We start from the raw sequence: 20,384 nt of genomic DNA, 5'->3' as shown, positions 1-20,384 counted from the left end.
GAGGAGGTCACAGGAGGTCAGAGGAGGTCACAGGAGGTCACAGGAGGTCAGAGGCGGTCACAGGAGGTCAGAGGCAGTCACAGGAGGTCACAGGAGGTCAGGGGAGGTCACAGGAGGTCAGAGGCGGTCACAGGAGGTCAGAGGCAGTCACAGGAGGTCAGAGGTGGTCAGAGGTGGTCAGAGGCGGTCAGAAACACTTGAAGCTAAACTCAGACTCACAAAGTTGTGTGTGGTCAGGGGAACGTTCTCCAGAACCTCCACGTGCAGCTCTTCTCCGGTCAGCCACGAGATGTCCGTGTCCCAGCCAATTGGCTTCTTCTCCCTGAAAACACCCACAATCAGACCGTCCTAACAGCAGAGGGCGCTCTTCCCCGTCCTGTGCCCCGTCCTAACAGCAGAGGGCGCTCTTAACCGTCCTGTACCCCGTCCTAACAGCAGAGGGCGCTCTTCCCCGTCCTGTACCCCGGCGCTCTTCCCCGTCCTGTACCCCGTCCTAACAGCAGAGGGCGCTCTTAACCGTCCTGTACCCCGGCGCTCTTCCCCGTCCTGTACCCCGTCCTAACAGCAGAGGGCGCTCTTAACCGTCCTGTACCCCGTCCTAACAGCAGAGGGCGCTCTTCCCCGTCCTGTACCCCGTCCTAACAGCAGAGGGCGCTCTTCCCCGTCCTGTACCCCGTCCTAACAGCAGAGGGCGCTCTTACCCGTCCTGTACCCCGTCCTAACAGCAGGGGGCGCTCTTACCCGTCCTGTACCCCGTCCTAACAGCAGAGGGCGCCCTTACCCGTCCTGTACACCATCCTAACAGCAGGGGGCGCTCTTACCCGTCCTGTACACCATCCTAACAGCAGGGGGCGCTCTTACCCGTCCCGTACACCATCCTAACAGCAGGGGGCGCTCTTACCCGTCCTGTACACCATCCTAACAGCAGGGGGCGCTCTTACCCGTCCCGTACACCATCCTAACAGCAGGGGGCGCTCTTACCCGTCCTGTACACCATCCTAACAGCAGGGGGCGCTGTTACCCATTCTGTACCCCGTCCTAACAGCAGGGGGCGCTGTTACCCATTCTGTACCCCGTCCTAACAGCAGGGGGCGCTCTTACCCATTCTTTACCCCGTCTTAACAGCAGGGGGCGCTCTTACCCGTCCTAAAACCAGGGGGCACTCTTACCCGTGCTGTACACCATCCTAACAGCAGAGGGCGCTCTTACCCGTCCTGTACCCCGTCCTAACAGCAGGGGGCGCTCTTACCCGTCCTGTACCCCGTCCTAACAGCAGGGGGCGCTCTTACCCGTCCTGTACCCTGTCCTAACAGCAGAGGGAACTCTTACCCGTCCTGTACCCCGTCCTAACAGCAGAAGGCACTCTTACCCGTCCTGTACCCCGTCCTAACAGCAGGGGGCGCTCTTACCCGTCCTGTACCCCGTCCTAACAGCAGAGGGCACTCTTACCCGTCCTGTACCCCGTCCTAACAGCAGAGGGCACTCATACCCCGTCCTAACAGCAGGGGGCACTCTTACCCGTCCTGTACCTCGTCCTAAAACCAGGGGGCACTCTTACCCGTGCTGTACACCATCCTAACAGCAGAGGGCGCTCTTACCCGTCCTGTACCCCGTCCTAACAGCAGGGGGCGCTCTTACCCGTCCTGTACCCCGTCCTAACAGCAGGGGGCGCTCTTACCCGTCCTGTACCCTGTCCTAACAGCAGAGGGCACTCTTACCCGTCCTGTACCCCGTCCTAACAGCAGAAGGCACTCTTACCCGTCCTGTACCCCGTCCTAACAGCAGGGGGCGCTCTTACCCGTCCTGTACCCCGTCCTAACAGCAGAGGGCACTCATACCCCGTCCTAACAGCAGGGGGCACTCATACCCGTCCTGTACCCCGTCCTAACAGCAGGGGGCGCTCTTCCCTGTCCTGTACCCCATCCTGTACCCCGTCCTAACAGCAGAGGGCGCTCTTACCCGTCCTGTACCCCGTCCTAACAGCAGAGGGCGCTCTTCCCCATCCTGTACCCCGTCCTAACAGCAGGGGGCGCTCTTACCCGTCCTGTACCCCGTCCTAAAAGCAGGGGGCACTCTTACCCGTCCTAACAGCAGGGGGCGCTCTTACCCGTCCTGTACCCCGTCCTAACAGCAGAGGGCACTCTTACCCGTCCTGTACCCCGTCCTAACAGCAGAGGGCACTCTTACCCGTCCTGTACCCCGTCCTAACAGCAGAGGGCACTCTTACCCGTCCTGTACCCCGTCCTAACAGCAGAGGGCACTCTTACCCGTCCTGTACCTCGTCCTAACAGCAGGGGGCGCTCTTACCCTTCCTGTACCCCGTCCTAACAGCAGGGGGCGCTCTTACCCATCCTAAAACCAGAGGGCGCCCTTACCCGTCCTGTACCCGGTACACGGCGCAGCACTCGGGGATCAGTCCTCTCATCATCAGAGCTTTCTTCAGAGAGTCTCTCACCGTCATCCCACAGCGAGCCGGGACCTGCCGAGCAAACAAGTGTTAAGCACTTTAAACTCACCACAGAGCGTCGCCGGTGTTAAGCACTTTAAACTCACCACAGAGCGTCGCCGGTGTTAAGCACTTTAAACTCACCACAGAGCGTCGCCGGTGTTAAGCACTTTAAACTCACCACAGAGCGTCGCCGGTGTCAAGCACTTTAAACTCACCACAGAGCGTCGCCGGTGTTAAGCACTTTAAACTCACCACAGAGCCTCGCCGGTGTTAAGCACTTTAAACTCACCACAGAGCGTCGCCGGTGTTAAGCACTTTAAACTCACCACAGAGCGTCGCAGGTGTTAAGCACTTTAAACTCACCACAGAGCGTCGCCGTGTTAACCACTTTAAACTCACCAGAGCGTCGCCGGTGTTAAGCACTTTAAACTCACCACAGAGCGTCGCAAGTGTTAAGCACTTCAAACTCACCACAGAGCGTCGCAGGTGTTAAGCACTTCAAACTCACCACAGAGCGTCGCAAGTGTTAAGCACTTCAAACTCACCACAGAGCGTCGCCGGTGTTAAGCACTTTAAACTCACCACAGAGCGTCGCCGGTGTCAAGCACTTTAAACTCACCACAGAGCGTCGCAAGTGTTAAGCACTTTAAACTCACCACAGAGCGTCGCAAGTGTTAAGCACTTCAAACTCACCACAGAGCGTCGCCGGTGTTAAGCACTTTAAACTCACCAGAGCGTCGCCGGTGTTAAGCACTTTAAACTCACCACAGAGCGTCGCCGGTGTTAAGCACTTTAAACTCACCAGAGCGTCGCCGGTGTCAAGCACTTTAAACTCACCACAGAGCGTCGCCGGTGTTAAGCACTTCAAACTCACCACAGAGCGTCGCCGGTGTTAAGCACTTTAAACTCACCACAGAGCGTCGCCGGTGTCAAGCACTTTAAACTCACCACAGAGCGTCGCCGGTGTCAAGCACTTTAAACTCACCAGAGCGTCGCCGGTGTTAAGCACTTTAAACTCACCACAGAGCGTCGCCGGTGTTAAGCACTTTAAACTCACCACAGAGCGTCGCCGGTGTTAAGCACTTTAAACTCACCACAGAGCGTCGCCGGTGTTAAGCACTTTAAACTCACCACAGAGCGTCGCCGGTGTTAAGCACTTTAAACTCACCACAGAGCGTCGCCGGTGTTAAGCACTTTAAACTCACCAGAGCGTCGCCGGTGTCAAGCACTTTAAACTCACCACAGAGCGTCGCCGGTGTTAAGCACTTTAAACTCACCACAGAGCGTCGCCGGTGTTAAGCACTTTAAACTCACCAGAGCGTCGCCGGTGTCAAGCACTTTAAACTCACCACAGAGCGTCGCAGGTGTTAAGCACTTTAAACTCACCACAGTGCGCTGCTTGTTGGGCAGGAACACTCGGACGATGGGCTTCTGTGGGGAGCGGGGGTTGCCCCGGCCCATGTCGCACGGGTTCTGAAGGACATTCAAAGTGTTGGGGGCCGAGGTGAAACTGTGTCCGCACGGCTCCTTCAGATCCAAGATGGCCGCCGTGGGTGAAGACGACAGGTCAGTGCCGTTTCCCATGGCCTCCAGTAGCTGCTGCTCCCGCTGCTGCAGGGCATCCAGCTTACTCGTGTACTCCTCATAGGCCTGGACACAGAGCGGGTTCAGTCCCGCCTCTCTAGTCCCGCCTCTCTAGTCCCGCCTCTCTAGTCCCGCCTCTCTAGTCCCGCCTCTCTAGTCCCGCCTCTCTAGTCCCGCCTCTCTAGTCCCGCCTCTCTAGTCCCGCCTCTCTAGTCCCGGTCCCGGTCCTGGTCCTGGTCCTGGTCTGTACCTCCAGGTAGATGGACGGGGGGTTGTGTTCTCCTCCAAACTTGTCGAGCAGAGCCTCCAGATGCTCCTGGGTCAGTTTGATCATCTGTTTAATGTTCCAGATCTGAGGCACAAACAGAAGAGGTCAGAGGTCAGAGGTCATGTCACTCAAGCATATTTCAAAGAGCAATGACATTAACACAATTAAGAAATTCAAATAAAAGCCCGTTTCATTCTAAAAAGTCAATGTTATAAAGATTATCCACGATAAATCCATCAGATTCAGTGTCTGACCCGGGCCGTGACCCGCTCTGACCCGGGCCGTGACCCGCTCTGACCCGGGCCGTGACCCGCTCTGACCCGGGCCGTGACCCGCTCTGACCCGGGCCGTGACCCGCTCTGACCCGGGCCGTGACCCGCTCTGACCCGGGCCGTGACCCGCTCTGACCCCTGACCCGGGCCGTGACCCGCTCTGACCCGGGCCGTGACCCGCTCTGACCCGGGCCGTGACCCGCTCTGACCCGGGCCGTGACCTGCTCTGACCCCTGACCCGGGCCGTGACCCGCTCTGACCCGGGCCGTGACCCGCTCTGACCCGGGCCGTGACCCGCTCTGACCCCTGACCCGGGCCGTGACCCGCTCTGACCCGGGCCGTGACCCGCTCTGACCCGGGCCGTGACCCGCTCTGACCCGGGCCGTGACCCGCTCTGACCCCTGACCCGGGCCGTGACCCGCTCTGACCCGGGCCGTGACCCGCTCTGACCCGGGCCGTGACCCGCTCTGACCCGGGCCGTGACCTGCTCTGACCCCTGACCCGGGCCGTGACCCGCTCTGACCCGGGCCGTGACCCGCTCTGACCCGGGCCGTGACCCGCTCTGACCCGGGCCGTGACCCGCTCTGACCCGGGCCGTGACCTGCTCTGACCCCTGACCCGGGCCGTGACCCGCTCTGACCCGGGCCGTGACCCGCTCTGACCCGGGCCCGGGCCGTGACCCGCTCTGACCCGGGCCGTGACCCGCTCTGACCCGGGCCGTGACCCGCTCTGACCCGGGCCGTGACCCGCTCTGACCCGGGCCGTGACCCGCTCTGACCTGGGCCGTGACCCAGGCCATGACCCGCTCTGACCCGGGCCGTGACCCGCTCTGACCCGGGCCGTGACCTGCTCTGACCCGGGCCGTGACCCGCTCTGACCCGGGCCGTGACCCGCTCTGACCCGGGCCGTGACCCGCTCTGACCTGGGCCGTGACCCGGGCCGTGACCCGCTCTGACCCGGGCCGTGACCCGCTCTGACCCACCACAGTTTCACCTCGTCACTAACACACTATGTCCCAAAACTCTCATTTGATCTAATTGAATAGGTTCTAGATATGGTCTAAAGCAGGGGCCCCCAACCACCGGACCAAGGACCGGGGACCGGGGACCAGGGACCAAGGACCGGGGACCGGGGACCGGGGACCAAGGACCGGGGACCGGTCCACAACAGTCAATAATCTCTCAGTGACAGGACTTTGTCCTCGTGACACTGAAGCTCGTCTGTGGATGTGTCACCTGCATTATACGTGACACCTGCATTATACGTGACACCTGCATTATACGTGACACCTGCATTATACGTGACACCTGCATTATACGTGACACCTGCATTATATGTTACACGAGCATCATATGTGACACCTGCATTATACGTGACACCTGCATTATACGTGACACGAGCATTATACGTGACACCTGCATTATACGTGACACCTGCATTATACGTGACACGAGCATTATACGTGACATCTGCATCATACGTGACACCTGCATTATACGTGACACGAGCATTATACGTGACACCTGCATTATACGTGACACCTGCATTATACGTGACACGAGCATTATACGTGACACCTGCATTATACGAGACACCTGCATTATACGTGACACGAGCATCATACGTGACACGAGCATTATACGTGACATCTGCATCATACGTGACACCTGCATTATACGTGACACGAGCATTATACGTGACACCTGCATTATACGTGACACCTGCATTATACGTGACACGAGCATTATACGTGACACGAGCATTATACGTGACACCTGCATTATACGTGACACGAGCATCATATGTGACACGAGCATTATACGTGACACGAGCATTATACGTGACACGAGCATTATACGTGACACCTGCATTATACGTGACACCTGCATTATACGTGACACCTGCATTATACGTGACACGAGCATTATACGTGACACGAGCATTATACGTGACACGAGCATTATACGTGACACCTGCATTATACGTGACACCTGCATTATACGTGACACGAGCATTATACATGACACGAACATTATACGTGACACCTGCATTATACGTGACACCTGCATTATACGTGACACCTGCATTATACGTGACACGAGCATTATACGTGACACCTGCATTTTACATGACACGAGCATTATACGTGACACCTGCATTATACGTGACACCTGCATTATACGTGACACGAGCATTATACGTGACACGAGCATTATACACGACACCTGCATTATACGCAACACGAGCATTATACGTGACACGAGCATTATAAGTGACAGCTGCATTATACGTGACACGAGCATTATACGTGACACCTGCATTATACGTGACACGAGCATTATAATGACACCTGCATTAAACGCGACACCTGTATTATACGTGACACCTGCATTATACGTGACACCTGCTATATACGTAACACCTGCATTATACGTGACACCTGCATTAAACGTGACACCTGCATTATACGTGGCACCTGCATTATACGTGACAACTGCATTATACGTGACAAGAGCATTATACGTGACAAGAGCATTATACGTGACACGAGCATTATACGTGACACGAGCATTATACGTAACACCTGCATTATAGGGGACACCTGCATTATACGTGACACGAGCATTATACATAGCTCCATGTTAAACAGCTCTATAGCTCCATGTTCCTCAGCTCTATAGCTCCATGTTAAACAGCTCTATAGCTCCATGTTCCAGAGCTCTATAGCTCCATGTTCCACAGCTCTATAGCTCCATGTTCCACAGCTCTATAGCTCCATGTTCCACAGCACTATAGCTCCATGTTCCTCAGCTCTATAGCTCCATGTTCCTCAGCTCTATAGCTCCATGTTCCTCAGCTCTATAGCTCCATGTTCCTCAGCTCTATAGCTCCATGTTAAACAGCTCTATAGCTCCATGTTCCACAGCTCTATAGCTCCATGTTCCACAGCTCTATAGCTCCATGTTCCACAGCTCTATAGCTCCATGTTCCACAGCTCTATAGCTCCATGTTCCACAGCTCTATAGCTCCATGTTCCACAGCACTATAGCTCCATGTTCCACAGCTCTATAGCTCCATGTTAAACAGCTCTATAGCTCCATGTTAAACAGCTCTATAGCTCCAAGTTCCACAGCTCTATAGCTCCATGTTCCACAGCTCTATAGCTCCATGTTCCTCAGCTCTATAGCTCCATGTTAAACAGCTCTATAGCTCCATGTTCCACAGCTCTATAGCTCCATGTTCCACAGCTCTATGGCTCCATGTTCCACAGCTCTATAGCTCCATGTTCCACAGCTCTATAGCTCCATGTTCCACAGCTCTATAGCTCCATGTTAAACAGCTCTATAGCTCCATGTTCCATAGCTCTATAGCTCTATAGCTCCATGTTCCTCAGCTCTATAGCTCCATGTTCCACAGCTCTATAGCTCCATGTTCCTCAGCTCTATAGCTCCATGTTCCACAGCTCTATAGCTCCATGTTCCTCAGCTCTATAGCTCCATGTTAAACAGCTCTATAGCTCCATGTTCCACAGCTCTATAGCTCCATGTTCCTCAGCTCTATAGCTCCATGTTCCACAGCTCTATAGCTCCATGTTCCACAGCTCTATAGCTCCATGTTCCACAGCTCTATAGCTCCATGTTCCACAGCTCTATAGCTCCATGTTCCATAGCTCTATAGCTCCATGTTCCTCAGCTCTATAGCTCCATGTTAAACAGCTCTATAGCTCCATGTTAAACAGCTCTATAGCTCCATGTTCCACAGCTCTACAGCTCCATAGCTCTATAGCTCCATGTTCCATAGCTCTATAGCTCCATGTTCCTCAGCTCTATAGCTCCATGTTAAACAGCTCTATAGCTCCATGTTAAACAGCTCTATAGCTCCATGTTCCACAGCTCTATAGCTCCATGTTCCATAGCTCTATAGCTCCATGTTCCTCAGCTCTATAGCTCCATGTTCCACAGCTCTATAGCTCCATGTTCTTCAGCTCTATAGCTCCATGTTTCACAGCTCTATAGCTCCATGTTCCACAGCTCTAGCTCCATGTTCCTCAGCTCTATAGCTCCATGTTCCTCAGCTCTATAGCTCCATGTTCCACAGCTCTATAGCTCCATGTTCCATAGCTCTATAGCTCGATGTTCCACAGCTCTATAGCTCCATGTTCCTCAGCTCTATAGCTCCATGTTTCACAGCTCTATAGCTCCATGTTCCACAGCTCTATAGCTCCATGTTCCTCAGCCCTATAGCTCCATGTTCCTCAGCTCTATAGCTCCATGTTAAACAGCTCTATAGCTCCATGTTAAACAGCTCTATAGCTCCATGTTCCTCAGCTCTATAGCTCCATGTTCCACAGCTCTATAGCTCCATGTTCCTCAGCTCTATAGCTCCATGTTCCACAGCTCTATAGCTCCATGTTCCACAGCTCTATAGCTCCATGTTCCACAGCTCTATAGCTCCATGTTCCTCAGCTCTATAGCTCCATGTTCCACAGCTCTATAGCTCCATGTTAAACAGCTCTATAGATCCATGTTCCTCAGCCCTATAGCTCCATGTTCCACAGCTCTATAGCTCCATGTTCCTCAGCTCTATAGCTCCATGTTTCACAGCTCTATAGCTCCATGTTCCACAGCTCTATAGCTCCATGTTCCTCAGCCCTATAGCTCCATGTTCCTCAGCTCTATAGCTCCATGTTAAACAGCTCTATAGCTCCATGTTAAACAGCTCTATAGCTCCATGTTCCTCAGCTCTATAGCTCCATGTTCCACAGCTCTATAGCTCCATGTTCCTCAGCTCTATAGCTCCATGTTCCACAGCTCTATAGCTCCATGTTCCACAGCTCTATAGCTCCATGTTCCACAGCTCTATAGCTCCATGTTCCTCAGCTCTATAGCTCCATGTTCCACAGCTCTATAGCTCCATGTTAAACAGCTCTATAGATCCATGTTCCTCAGCCCTATAGCTCCATGTTCCTCAGCTCTATAGCTCCATGTTAAACAGCTCGATAGCTCCATGTTCCACAGCTCTATAGCTCCATGTTAAACAGCTCTATAGCTCCATAGCTCTATAGCTCCATGTTCCACAGCTCTATAGGTCCATGTTCCTCAGCTCTATAGCTCCATGTTCCTCAGCTCTATAGCTCCATGTTCCTCTACTCTATAGCTCCATGTTCCTCAGCTCTATAGCTCCATGTTCCTCAGCTCTATAGCTCCATGTTCCACAGCTCTATAGCTCCATGTTCCATAGCTCTATAGCTCCATGTTCCATAGCTCTATAGCTCCATGTTCCATAGCTCTATAGCTCCATGTTCCTCAGCTCTATAGCTCCATGTTCCACAGCTCTATAGCTCCATGTTCCACAGCTCTATAGCTCCATGTTCCACAGCTCTATAGCTCCATGTTAAACAGCTCTATAGCTCCATAGCTCTATAGCTCCATGTTCCACAGCTCTATAGCTCCATGTTCCTCAGCTCTATAGCTCCATGTTCCACAGCTCTATAGCTCCATGTTAAACAGCTCTATAGCTCCATGTTCTACAGCTCTATAGCTCCATGTTCCACAGCTCTATAGCTCCATGTTCCTCAGCTCTATAGCTCCATGTTCCACAGCTCTATAGCTCCATGTTCCACAGCTCTATAGCTCCATGTTCCTCAGCTCTATAGCTCCATGTTCCACAGCTCTATAGCTCCATGTTCCATAGCTCTATAGCTCCATGTTCCATAGCTCTATAGCTCCATGTTCCTCAGCTCTATAGCTCCATGTTCCACAGCTTTATAGCTCCATGTTCCACAGCTCTATAGCTCCATGTTCCACAGCTCTATAGCTCCATGTTAAACAGCTCTATAGCTCCATAGCTCTATAGCTCCATGTTCCACAGCTCTATAGCTCCATGTTCCTCAGCTCTATAGCTCCATGTTCCACAGCTCTATAGCTCCATGTTAAACAGCTCCATAGCTCCATAGCTCTATAGCTCCATGTTCCACAGCTCTATAGCTCCATGTTCCTCAGCTCTATAGCTCCATGTTCCACAGCTCTATAGCTCCATGTTCCTCAGCTCTATAGCTCCATGTTCCACAGCTCTATAGCTCCATGTTCCTCAGCTCTATAGCTCCATGTTAAACAGCTCTATAGCTCCATGTTCCTCAGCTCTATAGCTCCATGTTCCACAGCTCTATAGCTCCATGTTCCACAGCTCTATAGCTCCATGTTCCACAGCTCTATAGCTCCATGTTCCACAGCTCTATAGCTCCATGTTCCACAGCTCTATAGCTCCATGTTTCTCAGCTCTATAGCTCCATGTTCCACAGCTCTATAGCTCCATGTTCCTCAGCTCTATAGCTCCATGTTCCACAGCTCTATAGCTCCATGTTCCACAGCTCTATAGCTCCATGTTCCACAGCTCTATAGCTCCATGTTCCTCAGCTCTATAGCTCCATGTTCCACAGCTCTATAGCTCCATGTTCCACAGCTCTATAGCTCCACGTTAAACAGCTCTATAGCTCCATAGCTCTATAGCTCCATGTTCCACAGCTCTATAGCTCCATGTTCCACAGCTCTATAGCTCCATGTTCCTCAGCTCTATAGCTCCATGTTCCTCAGCTCTATAGCTCCATGTTCCACAGCTCTATAGCTCCATGTTCCACAGCTCTATAGCTCCATGTTCCACAGCTCTATAGCTCCATGTTCCTCAGCTCTATAGCTCCATGTTCCACAGCTCTATAGCTCCATGTTCCTCAGCTCTATAGCTCCATGTTCCACAGCTCTATAGCTCCATGTTCCACAGCTCTATATCTCCATGTTAAACAGCTCTATAGCTCCATAGCTCCATGTTCCACAGCTCTATAGCTCCATGTTTCTCAGCTCTATAGCTCCATGTTCCATAGCTCTATAGCTCCATTTTCCTCAGCTCTATAGCTCCATGTTCCTCAGCTCTATAGCTCCATGTTCCACAGCTCTATAGCTCCATGTTCCTCAGCTCTATAGCTCCATGTTAAACAGCTCTATAGCTCCATGTTCCACAGCTCTATAGCTCCATGTTCCACAGCTCTATAGCTCCATGTTCCACAGCTCTATAGCTCCATGTTCCACAGCTCTATAGCTCCATGTTCCACAGCTCTATAGCTCCATGTTCCACAGCTCTATGGCTCCATGTTCCACAGCTCTATAGCTCCATGTTCCACAGCTCTATAGCTCCATGTTCCATAGCTCTATAGCTCCATATTAAACAGCTCTATAGCTCCATGTTCCACAGCTCTATAGCTCCATGTTCCTCAGCTCTATAGCTCCATGTTCCACAGCTCTATAGCGCCATGTTCCTCAGCTCTATAGCTCCATGTTCCACAGCTCTATAGCTCCATGTTCCTCAGCTCTATAGCTCCATGTTCCTCAGCTCTATAGCTCCATGTTAAACAGCTCTATAGCTCCATGTTAAACAGCTCTATAGCTCCATGATCCTCAGCTCTATAAGTCCATGTTAAACAGCTCTATAGCTCCATGTTCCACAGCTCTATAGCTCCATGTTCCACAGCTCTATAGCTCCATGTTCCACAGGTCTATAGCTCCATGTTCCACAGCTCTACAGCTCCATGTTAAACAGCTCTATAGCTCCATGTTCCACAGCTCTATAGCTCCATGTTAAACAGCTCTATAGCTCCATGTTCCACAGCTCTATAGCTCCATGTTCCACAGCTCTATAGCTCCATGTTCCACAGCTCTATGGCTCCATGTTCCACAGCTCTATAGCTCCATGTTCCATAGCTCTATAGCTCCATGTTCCTCAGCCCTATAGCTCCATGTTCCTCAGCTCTATAGCTCCATGTTAAACAGCTCTATAGCTCCATGTTCCACAGCTCTATAGCTCCATGTTCCACAGCTCTATAGCTCCATGTTCCTCAGCTCTATAGCTCCATGTTCCTCAGCTCTATAGGTCCATGTTCCTCAGCTCTATAGCTCCATGTTCCTCAGCTCTATAGCTCCATAGCTCTATAGCTCCATGTTCCTCAGCTCTATAGCTCCATGTTCCTCTACTCTATAGCTCCATGTTCCTCAGCTCTATAGCTCCATGTTCCTCAGCTCTATAGCTCCATGTTCCACAGCTCTATAGCTCCATGTTCCATAGCTCTATAGCTCCATGTTCCATAGCTCTATAGCTCCATGTTCCTCAGCTCTATAGCTCCATGTTCCACAGCTCTATAGCTCCATGTTCCACAGCTCTATAGCTCCATGTTAAACAGCTCTATAGCTCCATAGCTCTATAGCTCCATGTTCCACAGCTCTATAGCTCCATGTTCCTCAGCTCTATAGCTCCATGTTCCACAGCTCTATAGCTCCATGTTAAACAGCTCCATAGCTCCATAGCTCTATAGCTCCATGTTCCACAGCTCTATAGCTCCATGTTCCTCAGCTCTATAGCTCCATGTTCCACAGCTCTATAGCTCCATGTTCTACAGCTCTATAGCTCCATGTTCCACAGCTCTATAGCTCCATGTTCCTCAGCTCTATAGCTCCATGTTCCTCAGCTCTATAGCTCCATGTTCCACAGCTCTATAGCTCCATGTTCCACAGCTCTATAGCTCCATGTTCCTCAGCTCTATAGCTCCATGTTCCTCAGCTCTATAGCTCCATGTTCCTCAGCTCTATAGCTCCATGTTCCACAGCTCTATAGCTCCATGTTTCTCAGCTCTATAGCTCCATGTTCCACAGCTCTATAGCTCCATGTTCCTCAGCTCTATAGCTCCATGTTCCACAGCTCTATAGCTCCATGTTCCACAGCTCTATAGCTCCATGTTAAACAGCTCTATAGCTCCATAGCTCTATAGCTCCATGTTCCTCAGCTCTATAGCTCCATGTTAAACAGCTCTATAGCTCCATGTTCCACAGCTCTATAGCTCCATGTTCCACAGCTCTATAGCTCCATGTTCCTCAGCTCTATAGCTCCATGTTCCTCAGCTCTATAGCTCCATGTTCCATAGCTCTATAGCTCCATGTTCCTCAGCTCTATAGCTCCATGTTCCTCTGCTCTATAGCTCCATGTTCCTCAGCTCTATAGCTCCATGTTCCTCAGCTCTATAGCTCCATGTTCCACAGCTCTATAGCTCCATGTTCCACAGCTCTATAGCTCCATGTTCCATAGCTCTATAGCTCCATGTTCCTCAGCTCTATAGCTCCATGTTCCACAGCTCTATAGCTCCATGTTCCACAGCTCTATAGATCCATGTTCCACAGCTCTATAGCTCCATGTTAAACAGCTCTATAGCTCCATAGCTCTATAGCTCCATGTTCCACAGCTCTATAGCTCCATGTTCCTCAGCTCTATAGCTCCATGTTCCACAGCTCTATAGCTCCATGTTAAACAGCTCCATAGCTCCATAGCTCTATAGCTCCATGTTCCATAGCTCTATAGCTCCATGTTCCTCAGCTCTATAGCTCCATGTTCCACAGCTCTATAGCTCCATGTTCTACAGCTCTATAGCTCCATGTTCCACAGCTCTATAGCTCCATGTTCCTCAGCTCTATAGCTCCATGTTCCACAGCTCTATAGCTCCATGTTCCACAGCTCTATAGCTCCATGTTCCACAGCTCTATAGCTCCATGTTCCTCAGCTCTATAGCTCCATGTTCCTCAGCTCTATAGCTCCATGTTCCTCAGCTCTATAGCTCCATGTTCCACAGCTCTATAGCTCCATGTTCCACAGCTCTATAGCTCCATGTTTCTCAGCTCTATAGCTCCATGTTCCACAGCTCTATAGCTCCATGTTCCTCAGCTCTATAGCTCCATGTTCCACAGCTCTATAGCTCCATGTTCCACAGCTCTATAGCTCCATGTTCCACAGCTCTATAGCTCCATGTTCCTCAGCTCTATAGCTCCATATTCCACAGCTCTATAGCTCCATGTTAAACAGCTCTATAGCTCCATAGCTCTATAGCTCCATGTTCCACAGCTCTATAGCTCCATGTTCCTCAGCTCTATAGCTCCATGTTCCACAGCTCTATAGCTCCATGTTCCACAGCTCTATAGCTCCATAGCTCTATAGCTCCATGTTTCTCAGCTCTATAGCTCCATGTTCCATAGCTCTATAGCTCCATGTTCCTCAGCTCTATAGCTCCATGTTCCTCAGCTCTATAGCTCCATGTTCCTCAGCTCTATAGCTCCATGTTCCACAGCTCTATAGCTCCATGTTCCTCAGCTCTATAGCTCCATGTTAAACAGCTCTATAGCTCCATGTTCCACAGCTCTATAGCTCCATGTTCCACAGCTCTATAGCTCCATGTTCCACAGCTCTATAGCTCCATGTTCCACAGCACTATAGCTCCATGTTCCACAGCTCTATAGCTCCATGTTAAAAAGCTCTATAGCTCCATGTTAAACAGCTCTATAGCTCCATGTTCCACAGCTCTATAGCTCCATGTTCCTCAGCTCTATAGCTCCATGTTAAACAGCTCTATAGCTCCATGTTCCACAGCTCTATAGCTCCATGTTCCACAGCTCTATAGCTCCATGTTCCACAGCTCTATAGCTCCATGTTCCTCAGCTCTATAGCTCCATGTTCCACAGCTCTATAGCTCCATGTTAAACAGCTCCATAGCTTCATAGCTCTATAGCTCCATGTTCCACAGCTCTATAGCTCCATGTTCCTCAGCTCTATAGCTCCATGTTCCACAGCTCTATAGCTCCATGTTCCACAGCTCTATAGCTCCATGTTCCATAGCTCTATAGCTCCATGTTCCTCAGCTCTATAGCTCCATGTTAAACAGCTCTATAGCTCCATGTTCCACAGCTCTATAGCTCCATGTTCCACAGGTCTATAGCTCCATGTTCCACAGCTCTACAGCTCCATGTTAAACAGCTCTATAGCTCCATAGCTCTATAGCTCCATGTTCCACAGCTCTATAGCTCCATGTTCCACAGCTCTATAGCTCCATGTTCCATAGCTCTATAGCTCCATGTTCCTCAGCTCTATAGCTCCATGTTAAACAGCTCTATAGATCCATGTTAAACAGCTCTATAGCTCCATGTTCCACAGCTCTATAGCTCCATGTTAAACAGCTCTATAGCTCCATGTTCCACAGCTCTATAGCTCCATGTTCCACAGCTCTATAGCTCCATGTTCCACAGCTCTATAGCTCCATGTTCCACAGCTCTATAGCTCCATGTTCCACAGCTCTATAGCTCCATTTTTCACAGCTCTATAGCTCCATGTTCCACAGCACTATAGCTCCATGTTCCACAGCTCTATAGCTCCATGTTCCATAGCTCTATAGCTCCATGTTCCTCAGCCCTATAGCTCCATGTTCCTCAGCTCTATAGCTCCATGTTAAACAGCTCTATAGCTCCATGTTCCACAGCTCTATAGCTCCATGTTCCTCAGCTCTATAGCTCCATGTTAAACAGCTCTATAGCTCCATGTTCCGCAGCTCTATAGCTCCATGTTCCACAGCTCTATGGCTCCATGTTCCACAGCTCTATAGCTCCATGTTCCACAGCTCTATAGCTCCATGTTCCATAGCTCTATAGCTCCATGTTCCTCAGCTCTATAGCTCTATGTTAAACAGCTCTATAGCTCCATGTTAAACAGCTCTATAGCTCCATGTTAAACAGCTCTATAGCTCCATGATCCTCAGCTCTATAAGTCCATGTTAAACAGCTCTATAGCTCCATGTTCCACAGCTCTATAGCTCCATGTTCCACAGGTCTATAGCTCCATGTTCCACAGCTCTACAGCTCCATGTTAAACAGCTCTATAGCTCCATAGCTCTATAGCTCCATGTTCCACAGCTCTATAGCTCCATGTTAAACAGCTCTATAGCTCCATGTTCCACAGCTCTATAGCTCCATGTTCCACAGCTCTATAGCTCCATGTTCCATAGCTCTATAGCTCCATGTTCCTCAGCTCTATAGCTCCATGTTAAACAGCTCTATAGATCCATGTTAAACAGCTCTATAGCTCCATGTTCCACAGCTCTATAGCTCCATGTTAAACAGCTCTATAGCTCCATGTTCCACAGCTCTATAGCTCCATGTTAAACAGCTCTATAGCTCCATGTTCCACAGCTCTATAGCTCCATGTTCCACAGCTCTATAGCTCCATGTTAAACAGCTCTATAGCTCCATGTTCCACAGCTCTATAGCTCCATGTTCCACAGCTCTATAGCTCCATGTTCCATAGCTCTATAGCTCCATGTTCCTCAGCCCTATTGCTCCATGTTCCTCAGCTCTATAGCTCCATGTTAAACAGCTCTATAGCTCCATGTTCCTCAGCTCTATAGCTCCATGTTAAACAGCTCGATAGCTCCATGTTCCACAGCTCTATAGCTCCATGTTAAACAGCTCTATAGCTCCATAGCTCTATAGCTCCATGTTCCACAGCTCTATAGGTCCATGTTCCTCAGCTCTATAGCTCCATGTTCCATAGCTCTATAGCTCCATGTTCCTCAGCTCTATAGCTCCATGTTCCTCTACTCTATAGCTCCATGTTCCTCAGCTCTATAGCTCCATGTTCCTCAGCTCTATAGCTCCATGTTCCACAGCTCTATAGCTCCATGTTCCATAGCTCTAGAGCTCCATGTTCCATAGCTCTATAGCTCCATGTTCCTCAGCTCTATAGCTCCATGTTCCACAGCTCTATAGCTCCATGTTCCACAGCTCTATAGCTCCATGTTCCACAGCTCTATAGCTCCATGTTAAACAGCTCTATAGCTCCATAGCTCTATAGCTCCATGTTCCACAGCTCTATAGCTCCATGTTAAACAGCTCGATAGCTCCATGTTCCTCAGCTCTATAGCTCCATGTTCCACAGCTCTATAGCTTCATGTTCCTCAGCTCTATAGCTCCATGTTCCTCTACTCTATAGCTCCATGTTCCTCAGCTCTATAGCTCCATGTTCCTCAGCTCTATAGCTCCATGTTCCACAGCTCTATAGCTCCATGTTAAACAGCTCTATAGCTCCATAGCTCTATAGCTCCATGTTCCACAGCTCTATAGGTCCATGTTCCTCAGCTCTATAGCTCCATGTTCCTCAGCTCTATAGCTCCATGTTCCTCTACTCTATAGCTCCATGTTCCTCAGCTCTATAGCTCCATGTTCCTCAGCTCTATAGCTCCATGTTCCACAGCTCTATAGCTCCATGTTAAACAGCTCTATAGCTCCATAGCTCTATAGCTCCATGTTCCACAGCTCTATAGGTCCATGTTCCTCAGCTCTATAGCTCCATGTTCCTCAGCTCTATAGCTCCATGTTCCTCTACTCTATAGCTCCATGTTCCTCAGCTCTATAGCTCCATGTTCCTCAGCTCTATAGCTCCATGTTCCACAGCTCTATAGCTCCATGTTCCATAGCTCTATAGCTCCATGTTCCATAGCTCTATAGCTCCATGTTCCTCAGCTCTATAGCTCCATGTTCCACAGCTCTATAGCTCCATGTTCCACAGCTCTATAGCTCCATGTTCCACAGCTCTATAGCTCCATGTTAAACAGCTCTATAGCTCCATAGCTCTATAGCTCCATGTTCCACAGCTCTATAGCTCCATGTTCCTCAGCTCTATAGCTCCATGTTCCACAGCTCTATAGCTCCATGTTAAACAGCTCTATAGCTCCATGTTCTACAGCTCTATAGCTCCATGTTCCACAGCTCTATAGCTCCATGTTCCTCAGCTCTATAGCTCCATGTTCCACAGCTCTATAGCTCCATGTTCCACAGCTCTATAGCTCCATGTTCCTCAGCTCTATAGCTCCATGTTCCACAGCTCTATAGCTCCATGTTCCATAGCTCTATAGCTCCATGTTCCATAGCTCTATAGCTCCATGTTCCTCAGCTCTATAGCTCCATGTTCCACAGCTTTATAGCTCCATGTTCCACAGCTCTATAGCTCCATGTTCCACAGCTCTATAGCTCCATGTTAAACAGCTCTATAGCTCCATAGCTCTATAGCTCCATGTTCCACAGCTCTATAGCTCCATGTTCCTCAGCTCTATAGCTCCATGTTCCACAGCTCTATAGCTCCATGTTAAACAGCTCCATAGCTCCATAGCTCTATAGCTCCATGTTCCACAGCTCTATAGCTCCATGTTCCTCAGCTCTATAGCTCCATGTTCCACAGCTCTATAGCTCCATGTTCCTCAGCTCTATAGCTCCATGTTCCACAGCTCTATAGCTCCATGTTCCTCAGCTCTATAGCTCCATGTTAAACAGCTCTATAGCTCCATGTTCCTCAGCTCTATAGCTCCATGTTCCACAGCTCTATAGCTCCATGTTCCACAGCTCTATAGCTCCATGTTCCACAGCTCTATAGCTCCATGTTCCACAGCTCTATAGCTCCATGTTCCACAGCTCTATAGCTCCATGTTTCTCAGCTCTATAGCTCCATGTTCCACAGCTCTATAGCTCCATGTTCCTCAGCTCTATAGCTCCATGTTCCACAGCTCTATAGCTCCATGTTCCACAGCTCTATAGCTCCATGTTCCACAGCTCTATAGCTCCATGTTCCTCAGCTCTATAGCTCCATGTTCCACAGCTCTATAGCTCCATGTTCCACAGCTCTATAGCTCCATGTTAAACAGCTCTATAGCTCCATAGCTCTATAGCTCCATGTTCCACAGCTCTATAGCTCCATGTTCCACAGCTCTATAGCTCCATGTTCCTCAGCTCTATAGCTCCATGTTCCTCAGCTCTATAGCTCCATGTTCCACAGCTCTATAGCTCCATGTTCCACAGCTCTATAGCTCCATGTTCCACAGCTCTATAGCTCCATGTTCCTCAGCTCTATAGCTCCATGTTCCACAGCTCTATAGCTCCATGTTCCACAGCTCTATAGCTCCATGTTAAACAGCTCTATAGCTCCATAGCTCCATGTTCCACAGCTCTATAGCTCCATGTTTCTCAGCTCTATAGCTCCATGTTCCATAGCTCTATAGCTCCATTTTCCTCAGCTCTATAGCTCCATGTTCCTCAGCTCTATAGCTCCATGTTCCACAGCTCTATAGCTCCATGTTCCTCAGCTCTATAGCTCCATGTTAAACAGCTCTATAGCTCCATGTTCCACAGCTCTATAGCTCCATGTTCCACAGCTCTATAGCTCCATGTTCCACAGCTCTATAGCTCCATGTTCCACAGCTCTATAGCTCCATGTTCCACAGCTCTATAGCTCCATGTTCCACAGCTCTATGGCTCCATGTTCCACAGCTCTATAGCTCCATGTTCCACAGCTCTATAGCTCCATGTTCCATAGCTCTATAGCTCCATATTAAACAGCTCTATAGCTCCATGTTCCACAGCTCTATAGCTCCATGTTCCTCAGCTCTATAGCTCCATGTTCCACAGCTCTATAGCGCCATGTTCCTCAGCTCTATAGCTCCATGTTCCACAGCTCTATAGCTCCATGTTCCTCAGCTCCATGTTCCACAGCTCTATAGCTCCATGTTCCACAGCTCTATAGCTCCATGTTCTACAGCTCTATAGCTCCATGTTCCACAGCTCTATAGCTCCATGTTCCTCAGCTCTATAGCTCCATGTTCCTCAGCTCTATAGCTCCATGTTCCACAGCTCTATAGCTCCATGTTCCACAGCTCTATAGCTCCATGTTCCTCAGCTCTATAGCTCCATGTTCCTCAGCTCTATAGCTCCATGTTCCTCAGCTCTATAGCTCCATGTTCCACAGCTCTATAGCTCCATGTTTCTCAGCGCTATAGCTCCATGTTCCACAGCTCTATAGCTCCATGTTCCTCAGCTCTATAGCTCCATGTTCCACAGCTCTATAGCTCCATGTTCCACAGCTCTATAGCTCCATGTTAAACAGCTCTATAGCTCCATAGCTCTATAGCTCC

The 20,384-nt window shown here is 50.0% G+C and overlaps 1 protein-coding gene across 3 annotated transcripts in view; it reads right to left on the bottom strand.

Moving 5' to 3' along the window:
• Window positions 1-20,384, bottom strand: part of braf (B-Raf proto-oncogene, serine/threonine kinase) — an 84,902-nt gene that overhangs the window by 29,387 nt on the left and 35,131 nt on the right. For all 3 annotated transcript variants that reach the window (XM_072453358.1, XM_072453359.1, XM_072453360.1), the window contains exons 2-5: window positions 4,284-4,385; window positions 3,836-4,099; window positions 2,376-2,479; window positions 220-322 (exon numbers count right to left, since the gene is read on the bottom strand). In XM_072453358.1, the coding sequence (XP_072309459.1) occupies window positions 220-322; window positions 2,376-2,479; window positions 3,836-4,099; window positions 4,284-4,385 (573 nt within the window). The remainder of the gene's footprint in view (window positions 1-219; window positions 323-2,375; window positions 2,480-3,835; window positions 4,100-4,283; window positions 4,386-20,384) is intronic.

Source organism: Eucyclogobius newberryi, unplaced genomic scaffold (assembly GCF_026437365.1).
Source record: "Eucyclogobius newberryi isolate DKJ021-1_F unplaced genomic scaffold, fEucNew1.0.hap1 SCAF_2, whole genome shotgun sequence".
NCBI classification, from domain to species: Eukaryota; Metazoa; Chordata; class Actinopteri; order Gobiiformes; family Gobiidae; genus Eucyclogobius; species Eucyclogobius newberryi.
The sequence above is the reverse complement of the archived record's forward strand: the minus strand, read 5'-3'. Positions and strand labels throughout refer to the sequence as shown.